Genomic DNA, 18,797 nt, shown 5'->3' with positions numbered 1-18,797 from the left:
ACATCGTCATAACATTAAAAACATCTCAGATCGAAACCCAGATCTGATTCGGAACACACCTCAAAAACCCACATCTCCTCGGCCTCTTTCGCATCTTCATCTTCTTCTGATGACAACAACCAAACCCATATTCCACCATCATCCCCAACTCCTCCCCAAATCCCCATCTCTTATCCCTCCGATGGAATCCTAACTCGTGATTGGGTCATGGACCTCATCATCGCCTTCGATTGGGCTTCTCGAAATCTTCACAGGCATAGAGCCGCGGCGGTGTGGAAGAGCCACAGGAGGCCCAACGCGGCACCTCGTTGGGGTCCCTGCGGATCGCCGCACGGCCTGGCGGGCGCACCCTCAGACACTCCTGCAACGCCCTGAACGGCTTCGCACCACCACGCCGCGATCGGAACTCCGCCAAGTGAGGGCACGGCTCCGGTACCACCACTCCTCTCCGCCGCTAATACGAATGATCCATCTCCGCCACATCTCAACACCAACCGCCAATATAGATATATATGTATATAATTTGATCGTCGACATTTAGGGCTTTTATATATATATATATATGATCGCTTGTATGTACGTGTTCAATCTGTTTGTGTTTTGAATTGTAATCGAGACTGCAGGAGGAATTGATCTGGAAATTGATGATGTTCACATTTTTTTATTTTTTTTTTATGATGTTTTGTTAAAGTTTGATATTGTCGATTGGTGCAGTTAATGTTGCTAATGTAGCTAATGTTTTGATGATGTTAATGATGTTGTTGATGTTGCTGATGTAGATAGTGGGACTAAATGGTGCGTAAGAAAACTTGTAGGACTAAATGGTTTAACTTTCTACCATATAGGATTTACTGATAATTTTTTCTTTTATTTTTTATTTTTATGTGGAAACACTAATTTGGTGTTTACCTAAAATTGGGGATGCTTTTAAATACACTCCAAAAATTCTCTCTACGCCCACTTTCTTGCAAAGACTTGTTTATTAAGAATTGTACTATTCCAAAATTGTAATTTTAAATTTTTACTATTATATACCTTCAATTTCACTCAACTTCCCAAATCAATGTAACTGCTTATTGGAATTTGGTTAGCATCAATGCAACTACTTCAGTTCTCTAATCTATTTGAGGACGCCTTACTACTGACAACCCAATGCCTGAGGATTGTCTTCTCCGGCAAGCGGAGAGCCACTGTAAACATTTTCCTTCTTCTGCAACAATTTGTGGCAAAAATCCATTGTCTTCTTTGGAATAACCCAAATCACAGGTTGTTAGGAGAGCTTAAAATTCATCATTCATGGAGTACAACATGCAATGTCTATGTATACGAATACACAAATATTTACAATTTGTATGTATAAACACTGAAAAATAATACTTCGTGTGTCTGAAAAAAGTCTACCAGACTTCACAAAAAAAAAAAACAGCGACCCAAGCTAAATTTTGACAAACATTTTTAAGTTATGAGAGCATGTTAGATCTCTTATGAACATAAATCTTAATATTATTTAGTTACATGATAAATTAGAAAAATAAGAAAAACCTGTGATTCTTCCTAGGCTGAAAATTGGAACATTTGTTAAAACAACCAAATTCATTTAAATATATTGAAGAATGGCTAATGATGATGATGCTAGGCTAGATTATGTTAGAAAGACGTATATATTATTATTTGGTGCAAGTTCTCAAAACCTGAACTGAATTGGTTGAAGCGCACTTAATATAGATAGTGACATTTTTTAATTTATAAGCCCAAGTAATCATTCATTTCACATATCATTATTAAGCGTTGATTGATTTTAAATGCATCTTTATATATATATATATATATATATATATGCATGTATACAAGATTTGATTTCTTATACTGCTCCACTAATTAAAGAAATAATTGGATAAAGAAATTAATTAGTAAATTCAAATAGAAGATATTATTTTGTTCATTATAATAAAATAGATTGAAATGAAATGATTATTTCATAATCTCTTTATAAAATAATCATATTTCCAAACTGAGTTTCGGCTCAATGTTTTAGTAGTCGAGGCCCATCAGAGTAGAAATTGGGCTGATGCAAACTTTGTCCACCCAAAGAGATGGTCCATATCTGAATTGATCGTAAGTCTACTTGTTTCACTACAGGAAAAAGAGGTTTAGGCGGCGTTTTTTTAACGGCGCATTTTTAAACGTCACTTTTTTTTTAACATTTAACGACGTTTTTTAAAACGTCGCATATTTGTTCAACAAAACGACATCGTTTAATAATAGGAGGCGTTTGAAACGCCTCCGAATGTATTGTGCCTCACGCGCTTGGTCTCCTCTTTTCAAAGCCTAATTTTGAATCTCAGACTAAGACCCAACTTTTCGAGCTCTCTCTCTCTCTCTCTCTAAATCTCAGAACGATTTCGAAGCTCCACCACTGTCTCTCTTTCTCTCTCTAAATCTCTCTCTCAACTCTCTCTAAACCCTTATCAGAGCCATTCAGAGATTCATCTCAGTGATTTCATCACAAAGATTCAGAGCGATTTCATCTCAGTGATTTCATCGCAGAGATTCAGATCGGTCTCCACCATCTGCACCATCGTCTACATCATCATCTACACCATCGTCTCCTAAGGTGAGCTCCACCGTCTCTCTTTCTCTCTCTCTCTGAAGCTCTTCCTTCCCGTCTCTCTCTCCGTTTCAGTGATTGATGAGTTGTATATGCTCTAGTTAGCCCCAATCCAAGATTGATCCATATGAGGTTAGGGCCCGTGCTAAACAGGTTGTGCAAGATCAGCGCCGTCTGAAGGTTGGTCTTCCAATCTCAGTTTTATCGATTCTTCTCTCTCTCGATCTCTCAATCTCTCTCGATCTCTGTCTCTCTCGCACAATCTCGTTATATGCGTACACATTATCTGTATTTGTTTTTGGATAATTTTTTTTTTCTCTTAAAAATCTCTCTATACAAGTATATATATGAATTTATATATGTATTGATTGAATAATCATCCTTTTTTTTGCCCTGGCTCAGACGAAGGGTCATCTCCTTTTCATCAAACACAAGATGAAAAATCTGACAAAATAAATTTCTCACTTTGAACAACATATTGATTGGATTTCCAAGTTGATGTAGATTGTTATTGTGACTTGTATATATATATAGTTGGTGGAATGTTGAAATTTGAGAACTTCGTTATTGTTTATGAACTACAAATAACTCATTTTGGATCAGTTGGAGTTGTAGGAGAAAAAGGGGCAGATGAATGTGTGGGTTTAACTGTTTCTGATTTAATGAAGTAACTGTTGAACATGATCTTGCGTTTGTCTCATTTTTTCTCCTCCAAATTATTTATTTCTAGTCCTCTCACTGCCACTAATACTATCTCATATTTGAGTTCATGGCCAGTAACCCCGTATATTCATTGTGCATGCCACATCTGTATCTGTTACTAACTGGACTATAATCTTCTGTAGGTCACTATGTTGTAATATGTGGCTATGATGCTATGACAGATGAGTTTGAGATTAGAGATCCAGCGAGCTCTGGGTACGTCACTTGTTTTCCCTCTCCTTTAAACATCACTATCCACAAACATTCGAAAAAACAAAAAACAGAGCTGCCTCTTTTTTTTAGTTCTTTTTTTTTTTTTTTTTTCTTTGGTCATAAGAAGATAATTAACACCTAAGCATGTTGATTAAGTAAAAGAGTTGTGGAATCCTTTAGTGAATGCTTCTTGATGTGTGTTAGTTAATTTGAGAAAATACAGTGAAAAGGTTGGAAACTAGTCTTTTTCTTCCCCAGGATGTATGTCTACACGTGCATGCACATTTAAATTTGAAATGTTTTGGGTCCATTTGAAGAAATCTAGTAAGTGTGAAGCTTTGTGCGAAATCTCATTAAAAGAAGCATCTTAACCAGAAGTTCACTATGTTTTGAAACTTTACCATGCTATAATGCACTGAGTTTTACAATTTGTGCAAATCTTTGCTTGAGCAATTGGTTTTGTTTATTGTAGTTTCCACTTTGGATGATTGTGCAGGAAACATGTAAATCAAAACACAAAACATGCAGCGGAATAAAATCATCAGATCATACCTTTTGATGATTGAACCTCGTGGATAAATCACGTGCTTCCAGAATCAGATCAATCAATCCCAGCAGTGGGGTGATATTACAATGGTGAATATCACCCACACAAACCACAGTGCAAAATGACTTTGATCGTTGTTTCTTGGGAGAGAGTCAGAATATGGGTTGAAACAGACTCAACGTTGTTTCTCTTGGATTACCCATAACCATATAACAAATATTTAATATATTATAATATCTATCCATATCAGTTAAGATACAGATAATATCTAATATATTATATCTATCTATATCAGTTCAAACTGATAACGTCTGTTTCAAGAGTGGTTATCCTAAATAGGTTTGATTTCAAAATCAAAACCTATTTGGATAAAGATTCAAAATCAAATTTTAATGGTCATGCCACATGGGCGCCCATTACTAACATCTCCCACTCGCACATGAGTTGGCATGACACTGCCACATCTCTATCTCAATCTCCCCAAAAACGAACAATCTCATACTAGCCACTGCACCGTGCGACTGCTGAGAACACCTGCATGTGGGAGCTCTATACTAGAAACTCAAAATGAGCCAGCATAGAGACATCAACCCAAAAAGAAAAGAAATAGTGTCTCATATACCCCAGACCCATCTAATTACACCGGTCCAAAAAACATCTCTAATCCCTCAAAAAGAGCATGTTTGACCCTCTCAATTCTTGCAATATATTCACACTCAATTCGCCTTTCATACAGAGCGATGTGAGTTGCCGGCAGTGAATATACAACAGTGGTGTAATACTAGATGATCTTCCCTTTGCACTCATGCCATTTAGTTTAGGATTGACCGCTTTCCCAGTGATGTCCCTTAAGGCCGAATCATGCATGACCGCAGGCAACATACCAAAGTAGCAGAACATCAACCCCTTACCTTATGACATAGTCAAAAGTCACAAAAGGGTACATAAATGAAAGTCATATCAATAATGACTCGTAAGACTCACACGGTGAGGAAGCAGGGATCCATTCTCTCACCTCATTACTCGGTCGCTAAGCACATATAGTATGAATATATGTTACGGTGGAGTAACTCTTCCATAAAGAGTGACGTCATACTCGATACACCGTACAGATATTAGTCTAGTCGCTTTCTAGCGCCTAACCCGAATTCTCTATTTGCTCGCCTTCTAGGCGTCAAATGAGATCTCGAATCTGGCTAATCATAACAGGCACAACATGGAAAGTGGGTACTAACATCCATGTTTGGTCCTTAACACGACCTCATCTTGGTTATAACCAAGGCGACATACATAGTGGATGATTTAAGCCTCTCTTGGCTCCGAATAAAAATAAACCACCAGTCTCATCCTTGCTCGCTCCCAAGCGCCAAGGGCGATTGCTCGTGTGAGTGAGCCAATCTTGCCTGCTGACATCATCATTTGCTAATCATTATGACACAAACCATAATAGTGTCAACATCCCATCATCTCAAAATAAGTGATCGATTTAAAAAAAATTGACCACAGCTTGCGCAATTATAGATTCCAAACATAAGCCTTATCGGCACCTCTTGCGATAAGTATATACAACGGAATCCACCATGTGCGCCTCACATGAAATGATTTAAGATCACTATCTCTTGCGCAATAACCTCTCTAAAGATATTTTTGGTGACCAATTTGCGTTCATTCTTAATGCGCCCAACTAGCGCAGATGCGCCCAACTAGCGCATTGAATTTTACAAGGAGCAAATTAATATGCTTCTAATAAAGCATTTTATCCACAGTCTAATGAGCAAGGTCAATGTCTAAACAACTCAGTTAACCATTTATCAAAGATAAAACTTATCATGCCGAATACGCCCACATAGCGTACTTTAGGCTCCCACAACAAAGAAAAAATCAAGGAATATAGGTCATCTGTTTCTCCTAAAGACAATCTGAGGATTCACTCAATAGCTAAGGCTCTGGCTTTTACCGATAGGTAAGTCAATGGGTTTGCAATTTTGCATCTAGAATCGTTCTAGGATATTCCTTATGTAAGTCATTGAAGACAAACCGAGAATTTTCCTAAAACAGTCCCTAAGGATCGTACATCCGAGCATATGAATTACATCACCCATGTCCATCATATCTAAAATGGAGGACTGCCCACCCTAGGTGGCGACAACCTTATAAATTCCTGGCTCATAATGACTAAGTAAGGAAAAACTTCTTTTGGACCATTGATCATGCCTCAGTGGTCTTCATCGATCATCGTTGCCCTATCATGGCTTGACGAAATCTAAGAACCACTGTTTGGATAACTGCTTGTAAAAGATTTATTGGAACTAGCAACCTTTTTGCGCTCCTAACTTTTCACCATAAAAGCAGAAGGTAAATCCCTACGGATCTACTTATCCAATTCTCTAATGAGAAATCGGGTCACAGTGTCCACAAATCAATGTTCCGAACTTATGTCAATTATAGCCTAAGTCAAAATAACCTCACTCCCCAGGAGGAAGTCTTCTCATGGTCTACACTTTCCTCAATGGTGCGACCATTCGGTATCTAGCGAGCCTTATGCCTCAAAAATGACTATCCAAATTACGCATAACTTTATAACAGTTTTGCGTCATAATGGAAAGTCAACCAAATTATAAAAAATGGTTAATCCTCAAAGACTTTGTCTTAAACTGCGCAGCATTGATCCACTTTCAAAAAATAGGGGACTAGAGCCTTAGGCATTATCCTAGGCTCTTTATCATCTTGCGGAGCAATCATGAATGTTTCCCTCTCAATCACCCAGTGATGACGTGGAAAATTTTCACATTTGCTACCACGCAACTAAAAATGTAGAGTATTCTGCTCTAATGGAGTAATCCATTAGTAGACACATCGCTCCCACTGTCCCTAGGATATTGGAAATTTCTTTCCATTCTCAACTAGGCTACATAGAGCGCTATGCTTGGAATTCTCCATCTTATAGAGTTCCGAAAACTCTATTCACGTCACCTTTACTAATAAAACTTTATGTGACTTAGTTACACTACCACAAAGCTGCTTACCTATATGCACATGACCCGGAGGGTTTGCATGACCGCATACAATAATGCGCCACACGACCCTTTGTGTTTACAAGACAGCATACAATAATGCGCTATAGAACCCTAGGTCTTAACTTCGCAATCTTATGAGAAGTAGAATAAAGATAAGCTGCTTAATGGTTACAGATCGCCCATAGATGGCTCTCTGCTAACCCATTACTCAAAATGGAGTGTAAAAACTGATATGGAGGGCACTTAGTTAGGGATATAGGCAACAAACTAGTGCAATTCCCAATTGGGAAACATTTTGCGCCATTATCTACCTAACATTAACAATATTTAATTCCTTATCTCTACTACACCAGTGTGTTGTTGAGTACTAGGAATAATCAATGTTCTAAGCATCCATCTCTCTTCACAGAGTTTTTCTGAAAAAATAACTCAAATAGATACTCGCCACCTTGGTCAAAACTAAAAGCACAAAAAACTCTTATCTAATTGATCTCGACCTCATATGTGCAATGTCAAAAATCATCTCAAAACTTTTGACTTATGGGAGATCAAATAGTCTTGACTCAGATGCGTATCGTAATCTATAAATGTGTTGAGATTGAGGCTTAGCTATTGTACCCTCACACATATCTAGTCACAAAATATCATAGTGGACTAAATGCGCCAAAACAAATGACCTTCTGCGGCTTTCCTACTTACTTGTGCGCACCCATTGCGAACAAAGTTACACATTCACATGAGAGCAGGATGTCATAAGCGAGTGGGCCCGAGAAGGCCTACTCAAACCATCATGTCATCATCTCATTAATGTGATTAAGTATAATAAGCCACTGGTTCATGACCAATGTCATAAACTAATTCCAATCATCTTAATGTGTGAGTTCTCGAAGACAAGTTTTAAAGGTTTAGGCCCAACTAGGTAATGACTCACGACTAAGTCATATTCACTAGATCATAAAAAAGATGTCATGGAGATATCAACTGCGCCTAAGTCGCAAATTTAACTAGTAAGTGCTAATCCCCTGCACCTTCAAGTCAATTTTATTCTCCATACACTTTAATACATCTAGTTGAAAGATGACGATACTCCTGTTGCCATCTCTATTTCTCGCTTCATAGTTACTTGCAATTAATTCTACTATCCACAAGAAGGAGAGAATAAGCTATCAACTATGATAGCTCCTGAAGTAACTTAAGCGCGAATTAGGCTAAAGAGTCTAATTCAACACAATGCTCTTACAAGCGATGCGTTAAATTCTTAGAGTCATAACAACCTTGTCAGCCTTAACCTTTTCATTACTATGCTGCAACGTTTGCGCTTAGTGGTAAATGTTATTCAAAACGTTAGCCTTGTAAAGGAATCACACAAAGAAGCACCTCATCCATGTTTCACACTCAAGTGTGGAAACAGTAAGTGTCCACACTTAGACAAGTTGGCAATGCTAATAGATTTTGCAGCCACTAAGCGCTAATCTTTTCACTCAGTGTTAATAGATTTTTCAGCTTCTAAGCGCTAATCTTTTAACTTCACGTGATATTTCAACGCACACTATTATAGTGCATGAAATTTCGCTCAATCCACTCCCAATAATTGGGTAGAGAGCAAAACACTGCTCGTACTGGCTACTCGTCTTACACTTAATGACTAATTTATTTAAGCTCGCATTTCTTGGATGACGTGACTCTTGAATGTTACTTCATCCAATGATGTAACATTATTTACAAGTCAAATTACAAAGTCAATCCGCGCAACTCATTAGTCAAGATCATATACAGATCTATTGAGGGCTTACTAATTTCATAACTCCAAAACTCGCCAACTAAAACTATGTAGCGTGCCGCTAACTATAGCGCACACATTAGTTTTTATTGTGCCAAACAAGGCAACAAAAACACGGCGACTTTGAGTCATGTTTCCTTACTTTGGCTCAATTAAGGTTTGACCTAAAGTCTCCAAGACTTTTTCTCATCTAAAGAATGGGATTAGTTTGTTCACATTTGAACATCTCTACTAAGTCTAGGTCAACCAAATTAACTTCCATAAGCTAAATCAATTTAGAGAGAAATTCGCATTGGGATTAATTTGATTAGCATAATATAATTTTGCCGCAAAAATCTAAATTAAATAGTGACAATATTACACAAGTCGCAAGATCGAAAATCCGCTATGCTCGTAATCATCTCTTGCGCCACAAGTGACAATTATCCAAAATTTAGTTTAATTTATGCGCAAAATATTAGTTTTCGGGAGTTAATCTACAAAGATTTCTCTCAACCGAATAACCTCCCACTGACTATGGCATATACAAAGCATGATAAATTCCATACAATAGCATTTTAATGTAAATCTACAAATAACTCATGCTATATTTATTTAATAATGGAATTCTAATAAATAAATAAATAATCATGCTCTTCTAATTACAACATATTACAAACCCAAAAAAATATGCTGTATTCAATATTTAAATTATGCCATAACAGAAAGTACATCATCCTGAAATTTTCTGGATTTTTTTGGTATTTTCTGGAATTTTAAATAACTAATTAAACACACATAAAATTAGAAATAAAAAATCCAGAAACTAGTAAACAGAAACAATATTCAGATTATGCCATAATTAAAATGTACATTGTTCTGAAATATTCTGAAATTTTTCTGAAATATTCTGGAATTTTAAATGACTAATAAATACACATAAAATTAGAAATAAAAAATCCAGAAACTGATAAAATGAGACAATATTACCAGTAGATATTAAAACATTTCAGAAGTCCATAATAAAAATTTCAACCCCAGAAAATTATTTATGCAATACCAGCATCATTTTAAAGCATAAAAAATGAATTATTAACACAGAAAAAATATTTTTTATTTTCGTAAAATTTTCAAAATTTTATAGAATGTAGAAAAATTAATTCTGAGTCTAAGGGTACCAACCATGCTTAAAACAAAGCTATAACGAATAAATTATGGCCAATTAACGCAATTCAGAATTAAAAAACAAACAAACAGAGCCTTAGAGCCAAGCCAGCGCGGAAAAAACGGCTCGGCTCGGCTCGGCGCCGCTCAGCGCAAGTCGGCTCAAGGATCGGCTCGGCGCGCGGCTCAGCCTCGGCTCGGCCCGCGGCTCAGCCTCGGCTCGGCGCTCGGCTCCGCACGCGGCGCGCGTGCGGGCGCGGACGGCGCGCCTGCGTAGACAGCACCGCCGACGCGCGCGTGATGGCGCGTGCAGGCGCGTCAGAAGGGCATCCGGCGCGTGTAGGCGCGTGGAAGCGCGTGGGCGCGCGTGGCTTCGACGTGGTGGCGCGTGAATGCCACGCGCCGCCTTCCAGGGTACTGACAGTTCCGATTTTTGTACTGCCGGACTCCTTTTTCCAAAATAAAATCATTTATGCTCTAAAAAATGACATTAATGATCATAAAAATGAAATATTTTGGATCTCACTATCTTTTATAAATAAACATATGATAAAAGAAAGCACGAAAATATCCATCAATGGCTCTGATACCAATGTAAATCAAAACACAAAACATGCAGCGGAATAAAATCATCAGATCATACCTTTTGATGATTGAACCTCGTGGATAAATCACGTGCTTCCAGAATCAGATCAATCAATCCCAGCAGTGGGGTGATATTACAATGGTGAATATCACCCACACAAACCACAGTGCAAAATGACTTTGATCGTTGTTTCTTGGGAGAGAGTCAGAATATGGGTTGAAACAGACTCAACGTTGTTTCTCTTGGATTACCCATAACCATATAACAAATATTTAATATATTATAATATCTATCCATATCAGTTAAGATACAGATAATATCTAATATATTATATCTATCTATATCAGTTCAAACTGATAACGTCTGTTTCAAGAGTGGTTATCCTAAATAGGTTTGATTTCAAAATCAAAACCTATTTGGATAAAGATTCAAAATCAAATTTTAATGGTCATGCCACATGGGCGCCCATTACTAACAAAACATGAGAAGGTCACATCAAAGCGCCTAGAAGAAGCTCGCAAATCCTTTGGAATTGATGAAGATCTTCTCTTGGTAAATTTAATACATCTTCATAAATTATTCACTCTAGAGGGTATATCTTAAAGGATGGGATCTTCCTTTTATGATCTCATATTGTTTGAAATGTCTTGCTGGCTATATTTTTGTTATCGTGCATTGAAGGAATGGGAGCTATATTCATTTGAAAAGTTATAAAGGATGATACTGCAGATTTTCACTTTCTAGAATTCAGTGTGGCTGCCTAGAAAAGGATAAAAGGCATGAAAAATGAAGTAGCTATTCTCATGTTAAATACTTTGACATTTGTCGTGCCATCTTGTTAAGCGCTACGGGCATGTTCTTTGATGAAAAATGATAGTTGGGTAGTGTGGATCCTGATAAGTACTAGACACTAACTACTTGACTCCGAATTTGGAATAAAGGTATTTTGGTATTTCCGCACTTGTGACTTGTTGCCCTGTTTTAATAACCTATGTTAGGAGGTCGTTGTGAGGAATTGTTACACCTAACCAAGATCAGTGAAAGATGAAACACAAATAAGAATAAAAACAAGAATCTAATCAAGCACACAAGAACACAAATTTACGTGGACTCCAAACTAGGGCCACGTCCACGGCTATTAGGTCTTTGTTCCTATTTTTCTTTTTTCTTCCCCTTCTTTTTATATGTATTTGTTTTCTTTGAAAGTACTTGAAGGAGGAGTGTCTTAAAAAACTAAAAAAAGCACCAACAAGAGAAGGTTGTTTTAGTGAAAATGAGAATTGGCAGCAGTAGCTGTACAAATGATTGCATTTCCCATTTTGGATTGTCCATGCAGATATCTTTGGAGAAGGGAGAGAATCAGAACACCCATTCGGTACAGCTCTCTTCGCTCGTCACTTTTGATAGATGACATTCTTGTATTTTGTTTACTCGTTCATCCATTCATTACATATATATATATATCATTATTTGCCGATGTATAATTTGCGCCTGTAGCCAATTTTAGTGTGAACTTATAGGATAATAATCCCTGTATTTAGGTGTCCATGTATGTCTTAGTTCAAATTATTCAACTTAAATAATAATCGTATCTTTTTCTTTGGTGTCAAGAAGAACATGATTGGTTCTAGTGGATTAGATGATGATATACAGAACAATCATAAGGGGCTCCCATAAACTCCTAATTTTCAATTTCACTTAGTTATTTCTACAATATTTTAAGAGTTAGGAATTTGAAGGCATCTAAAAGCCCCAATGTCTTTATTTTGATTTTTGGTCATTTTGGTTGATCTTTTTAGTATTAGTATTGACAATTTAACAAATTCATTGAGTTTTCATTTATTGTATTACCACTATACCAATTATTTATTGGTTGATCTTTTTAGTATTAGGAGAATCCATGCACAAATGGTGGTAGTTGGCTTTGTTCCCAATGAATATTTGGTAACCAAATTGTTGATATTGTATGCAAAGGCAGGGGATTTAGTAACTGCTGGCAGTCTGTTCAATGAGTTGTCGAGGACTACCTTAATTTCATGGAATGCAATAATTGCTGGTCATGTGCAAAATGGTCTTGTAGAAATGGGATTGAGTCTTTATTATAAGATGAGACAGAGTGGTTTGACACAAGATCAGTACACCTTTGCATCAGTCTTTAGAGCGTGTGCCACTTTAGCAACATTGCAGCAGGGCAAGCAAGCAAAATACTTCGTTGTTTGTCTTTGCATTATCAGCTGCTTATATGTATTGACCCTTTCTCATCTATAAAAATTATACTAATGCCCTATTCTAAAGGTGGTTTTTGAGTGTGAAAGTATTTTTCTTATATTGGTGAAATTCTGAACCCTGTGATCAATACTGGAAAATTGCTACAGATTGTTATTGGTTTATGAATTGAAAATTTGTTGCATTTCCAGTGTTGAATGGACCCAATACAATAGTGGCTATATGATTGAAATACATGAAAACTTTCTGTGTAGTTGTTTTGTATTAATTATGGGAACTACATGTTTATCCTCATTGCATGTGTAAAAATCTCCATTTCAGGTTGCAGCATCCATGAAGAAGGGTGTTTCTAAATGTCACACTAATATGTTGATAATTGATGCAGATTGACTTGTCTTCCCACATTGTTAGGGTTTACTTGACTTTGAAGGTACTACTTTAACATGACTTTGAATGATTTGAAGAATACATGGTCTTTATTTCTATGAATTTATTTCCAGTCGTGTTGGTTATTTTATTCCTCTGCCAGGATTTGATAGAAGGTTAATATGTTGATAATTGATGCAGATTGACTTGTCTTCCCACATTTGATTTTCTTTGCATCTAGTATGTTGGGGCACCATACTCTTGTGATATCAGCTATATGAACCATTTCTTGGGGCCTGAGGTTTGTTCCTATTTTCTTTTCAATTTTTGCTTCTTTTGAACATCACAATGTATGTTAGTGGAATGATGACTCCAACACATCTCCGAATCTGATAAACATATTTTGGTTTGATTTGAAACTCATGCTGAAAGTACTATATGGTTTTATTCTTGTTTTATTTTTAGAAATGGTTCTTTTTTTTAAAAAAAAAAGAAAAAGACAAACTGCAAATTCTGAGCATGACAAGTCAACTATTGGTTTTGGCAGCATTAATACCCAATCAGGTGGGAATGTCATGCCTGGCAATATGTGGAGACTTGATGAAGAAATTGTCTTGCAGAGTACTTCAGCTGATACTTCAACCCAGCAGCAGCAATCTGCAGGTTGATTTCCCACCTTCGGTATGCTCTCAGATAAGGTACAAGTATCAATATTGTGCAAAGCATTAAGTGTTCCTTCATTGCTTGGTTTGCTATATACGTGTAATTTTAATCTGGATTTTTAAGATCCCTTAACATTGCTTTTTTTAATTTGAAGTTATAGTGCATAATGTGATGAATTGATAGCAATCTTTTGTTTTTTTTTTTCTTTTTCTTTTTGAGATTAACTTTTTTTCCTTATAATTTGGTCCCCCAATAGTTGAATGTTTGTTGCAAGATAAGAATTTGAATTGCATTTTGTGAGAAAAAAAGTCATGAATGCTTGTTCTTTAGTGTCACTTGTACTTGGTATACTTGTTTAGCCATAGGGTTCTTAGTATTAGCATAATGCTTCTTTCTTGTTATTAATTTCCTCAACTATTTTCCAGGTCATGTATGTGTTCCAATTGATCCAAACCATTTGTGAAGAATTCAATCCTACAACCGTACCAACCCAATCCAGAAAGATCACTGATGCGGCAGAAAAGATGAAAGAAATGGTGGCAAAAATTGGATTGATGCCACGGCAGGAAACGATTGTGAAAGTAGTCTCTACAATGCGAGCAAACAAAGATATTTGGAGAGCAGTTGAGATGATTGACTTTTTGGAGAAGGCAGGGTTCCCTGTGGGGTTTGAAAGCTACGAGTTAGTGGTTGAAGGGTGCTTAGCGTGTGGCGAGTTTGTTTTGGCAGGGAAGGTTGTAATGGCGATGACAAGAAGAGGGTTTATACCATATATTAAGGCACGGCAGAAGGTAGTTGAGGGGCTGGCTAGTGTTGGTGAACAGGAGCTTTCCTCTGCTGTGAGGCAGAAGTTTGTAGAATTGAAATCTTAGCTTCTTGAAAATCATTTGGGTGGTGTGATTATTGTGAGAAGCATTTAATGTTACCGTCCTTCCCAAGCTGTGCAATGTATGTCATTTGGTGAGTGTTCAATGTTCATCATTTTTCAACATCACAACCAAAGAGGAGATGGGATCAATATTCCATTATTTAATTGAGTAAGAGATTTACAGTTCTGTACTTTTTGAAATCTTCTAACAGTTTCTGTAATGTAAATCCATTTTCTGGGACATTATCATGTCAGATTTCATTAGTGTATGGACATATAAGCTGAAGCTTTGGTGGACTTTAATGATGGCTCTTTTTTGATTTTCCCTAAATTGTTTATTCGCTTCTAGTAAAGCTATTACTGCATGACCTCTATATGCTTTCAAAATGTTCGCAGCTATGGGTTATGTTTGCGTTTGACAACATTGATTAATGACATCTCACCCATCTTTTTTGTGCATCCACTTCCACCAATTTTCAATAGCCTTCTGTGGTAGAATGACGTTGCGTTGGTCAATTTTCTTATGAAGTGGTGACTGAGACTACAAGGAGCTGTTTAGCCTGTAGTTGTTAGAGATTGGACTCCAGCATGCACCTTTCTTCTACAGGTAAAACTTTGTCATCTTGGTACTTGTAATTTAGTTTTGATCTGGTTCAATCTGATTACAAATTTACGACCAGTAGGTGATTGGGAACATAGGGTCTGTTTTGTACTGTTCTCATTTTCGATATTTTTGTTTTTTGTTTTCACTTTTCGTGTTTTCAGAAACAACACAATAAAAAGTTTGAAAACATCCATAGTTTTCGTATTTATGAAAAACAATTTTTGAAAATTCAAAAAATAACTTAAAATTGTTTCCCGAAAATTTATTTATTTTCCTCCTCTTCTCGAAAATAGTTTGTCTGTCAATTTTCCAAAATGAATTTAGTGTATTGTAGGTTGGTGCTATTAAATACATTTGAATTCTGCATATCGTGTGAGTTGATTCACTCCATCTCTCCTCCGCATTTCTATAGCCATTGAAGTCACACATTCATTGCCATACTAAATGCACTGTAATCTTAGGTAAAACTTCATGGAGTGGGTGCATAATTTTTCAGAGAAAGTGAAGAAGTTTGGCCATCTTGGATTATAGTCTTCTTAAACTATTTTATGACAATCTTCAGTTGACACCAGTGGCTGATATCTGTTGTTTAAACCACTTCTATAATTCTGGGAAATATCCCTTTGCATAAAAAATGGTCTTTTTAGTATGAATTCTGAATATCTCTTGACTAGCAGACCTATTTTCATTTGTGTTCATGGAAATGTTTGGCAACAATTGTACATGAATACCAGTACTACTTGCCAATATTGAGTAATCAGCAACTGCAAACCCATATAACTTGAGTCAGCAACATCTAGTTCATTCGTAGTTGATGCCAAGAGAGACATCTAGTTCGTTGTTGGTGGACCCAACTTATTCATACTTAAGACATAAAAATAATTATCCTAAGGAATTTAAGCCAAATTCCATCATTCAAGTGCATGAAAGCTAAATTTCATCAATAAGGTGGTTCAAGCCTTGACAGGGTAGCTGGTCGATGTTGGGTTCGGTCTGGTCTGCTCTGTTGTGTTTATGTCTTTCTTCTACTCGTCTCTCTCTGCCTTCTCGTTGCCATGTCTGCAGAGCTTAAACTCTCCCAATCGAACCGTATCTTTCGCCCTAATGTAACTCCCCCCTCCTCTCTCTCTCTCTCTATATATATATATATCTATATATACATATATGTGTATTTATTGATTCTGTAACTAATTTCAGGAACCACTTGAAGGCAAAATCATCACAAAGCTTCCATCTTCAATCTCCCACAACGGGATTCGCCTCACTGTCAATGGATCAGTCACCTTACAGGTTCTAGTTCTCTTGTTGTTTCATTTTCTCAGCTTCCAAACAAACATAGATTAAGCTGAAACTTCATATTTATATATTTGTTTAGGTCCGTGGTGGATCAGCTGGAGTGATCGAGTCTTTATATGGTGTTCTCAAGCCTATCCCAATTGTGTAAGCCATCTCCATTTCTCCCTTTTTTAATATCATTAACATTAGGATAAATACGAGTAATTTTTAAGTGGAATTAACAGTTAAAAGAGCAAAGAAAGATGAATTCTTTTAGTTATGAACATAGGGAAGAAATTCAAAAGCATGAATTTTTCAATTGATTGATTTTATTAACACTATGCCTCAATATAGGGAATTAATAAAAGAAAAGAATTATAATTTTAGAATTTTGATACATCAATATCAAGGACTGAAGAAATTTAAAACCTCAATTCAACTGATCTGATCCTAATGCTACAAGAGTATGCATTGAAGATTGTTTTGTTAATATAGGTTTTATTTCAAGAGTTTTACTAATAGAAATCCTTTCTTGGGTTGGCATCTAAGCTGATATTTATTAAGAACTCTATATTTGGTTGGTTGGAGTTGATGATTGAAGTATAAGATGGTTCCCATGTTGATTAGAGTAATTTTTAGAAAGATTTATGTCTTTGGCTTAGGCCTTGTCAGGATGGTTCCCATGTTGATTAATCATGAAACTTCATATTTTCAACAATGCTTATTGGATGGTGATACTGCTGCCACATGTTATCACCCTTGCATCCAATATTTACTCCTTGGGGAGGTGTCTTGTCAAAAAAAAAAAAAACTAAACTAAATTTGGAAAATCCGAATAATTCCTCATATCTTTCCATAGTTCCCTCTTGTAAGCAGAAACATAAATGAACTTTAGTAGAATAGATAGTTTTCAGAATAATAAAGGATAGTCATACATGAAGAGCTCAATATGTGTAAGATACAAGAAGTTCAAGGCTATGTGTGATTCATCCGAATATCACATATTTCTATAATAAATGAACAATGGTCATTTTCTGCATCTGGGCTGTTTATATGTATAGACAGTGTGTGATCTGCATATTAATTATTTCTTCTATGTACACTAATTGTATTTATAAAAAAAAAAAAAAAAAAAGACACTAATTGTGGATTGTTAAATGCACCTAATTAAGTTTTTAACTTTCAGCATCTAATCTTGTTTCATTGAAGACAAGTTTGTATTTACTCTCAAGAACTGCAGTGCCTTATGTTTCTATTTTCCGGAGGCTCAGTTATGCTATATGTAGTTAATATTTACATAGTGACCCTTGAATTAAGGTGCAATTCCAAAATCCCTGTTTTGCTATTTTTGTTTGTGATCAAGTCAATAATTGTGTTTTTTTTCCTTTGTTATCTATGCATGCAGGTTAGGTTTAATGTTTGTGGGAGGCCTAGTTTTGGCGTATGCTTCAGAACACCTGGGGATTGGATCATTTTTGAGAGGTTTTGAAGAGCATATGTTTCTTATGCTGATTTTCTTAGGCTTGTAAGGAAAGCTAATTTTTTTTTGAGCAATTGACTCTCAACATGCTGATTTTCTTAGGCTTGTAAGGAAAGCTTATTTTTTTTTGTTGACATGAAATGTATGTTTCTAGGAAGGATGGTGAACAATGTTATGTTATTGTTGCAGGAGCATGTTGAAGTATTCAAGTATTTAATCAAATTTCGATCTTTAAACAATGTTATGTTATTGTTGCTATTTTACAGGTATATTTTTAAAGTTAAATATGACAAATTAATAGATTAAAAAAAAAAAAAGAAAAAAAAAATCTATTGCGGCGTTTTTCAAAACGCCACCATAGTTGTATTTTTAAAATAACAAAAAGCTATTACAACGTTTTTGAAGCGTCGCGAATGCCTGTGTGACGTCATGTGACCGTTGGCTGCCACATTTAGCGGCGTTTTTATAAACGCCGCCTATACTAAATTTACGACGTTTTTAAAGCGTCATATACTTACAGCGACGGCGGCGTCCTCGGCGTTTGGTGGTAAGCGTCACTAAAGGAATTAGTGGCGTTTTTGAGACATATAGCGGCGTTTTAAAAACGCCGCTAAAAGTCTTTTTTCCTGCAGTGTTTCTAACAAGTTAGTAAATGAGTCAAGTGAAATCGAGTTCTAGTGTATCTGACCTCAGTTCATTAAAAATTAATCAAGTTTAGA

General features: G+C 36.3%; 1 protein-coding gene and 1 long non-coding RNA gene across 4 annotated transcripts; both read left to right on the top strand.

Moving 5' to 3' along the window:
* Positions 1 to 2,321: 2,321 nt before the first annotated feature.
* Positions 2,322 to 15,050, top strand: LOC145807367 (uncharacterized). 3 transcript variants are annotated; one of them, XR_014350395.1, is made up of 6 exons: positions 2,322 to 2,614; positions 2,714 to 2,788; positions 13,144 to 13,252; positions 13,390 to 13,489; positions 13,736 to 13,886; positions 14,277 to 15,050. It is a non-coding gene; the product is annotated as an uncharacterized LOC145807367 (long non-coding RNA). The 3 variants fall into 3 exon arrangements; XR_014350394.1 differs by having other exon boundaries at positions 2,326 to 2,614; positions 2,710 to 2,788; positions 13,208 to 13,252; XR_014350393.1 differs by having other exon boundaries at positions 2,330 to 2,614; positions 2,710 to 2,788.
* A 538-nt stretch (positions 15,051 to 15,588) lies between these two features.
* Positions 15,589 to 18,474, top strand: LOC114271923 (uncharacterized). Its single transcript, XM_082905367.1, has 4 exons — positions 15,589 to 16,429; positions 16,521 to 16,613; positions 16,699 to 16,763; positions 18,004 to 18,474. Exons 1-4 carry the CDS (start codon positions 16,379 to 16,381, stop codon positions 18,125 to 18,127), a joined length of 333 nt encoding a protein of 110 aa, XP_082761493.1. The 5' UTR covers positions 15,589 to 16,378; the 3' UTR covers positions 18,128 to 18,474.
* Positions 18,475 to 18,797: the final 323 nt, after the last annotated feature.

Source organism: Camellia sinensis, chromosome 14 (assembly GCF_055761805.1).
Source record: "Camellia sinensis isolate YWXY chromosome 14, ASM5576180v1, whole genome shotgun sequence".
Classification (NCBI taxonomy): Eukaryota; Viridiplantae; Streptophyta; class Magnoliopsida; order Ericales; family Theaceae; genus Camellia; species Camellia sinensis.
This window is presented reverse-complemented; position numbering and strand designations above follow the sequence as displayed.

Bases quoted from the DNA above. Each gene is read 5' to 3' on its own strand.
- LOC114271923 (XM_082905367.1), top strand. From the start codon at position 16,379: ATGTCTGCAGAGCTTAAACTCTCCCAATCGAACCGTATCTTTCGCCCT. The intron at 16,614-16,698 runs GTTCTAGTTCTC...ATATTTGTTTAG, and splicing joins ATGGATCAGTCACCTTACAG to GTCCGTGGTGGATCAGCTGG. The intron at 16,764-18,003 runs GTAAGCCATCTC...CTATGCATGCAG, and splicing joins CTCAAGCCTATCCCAATTGT to GTTAGGTTTAATGTTTGTGG.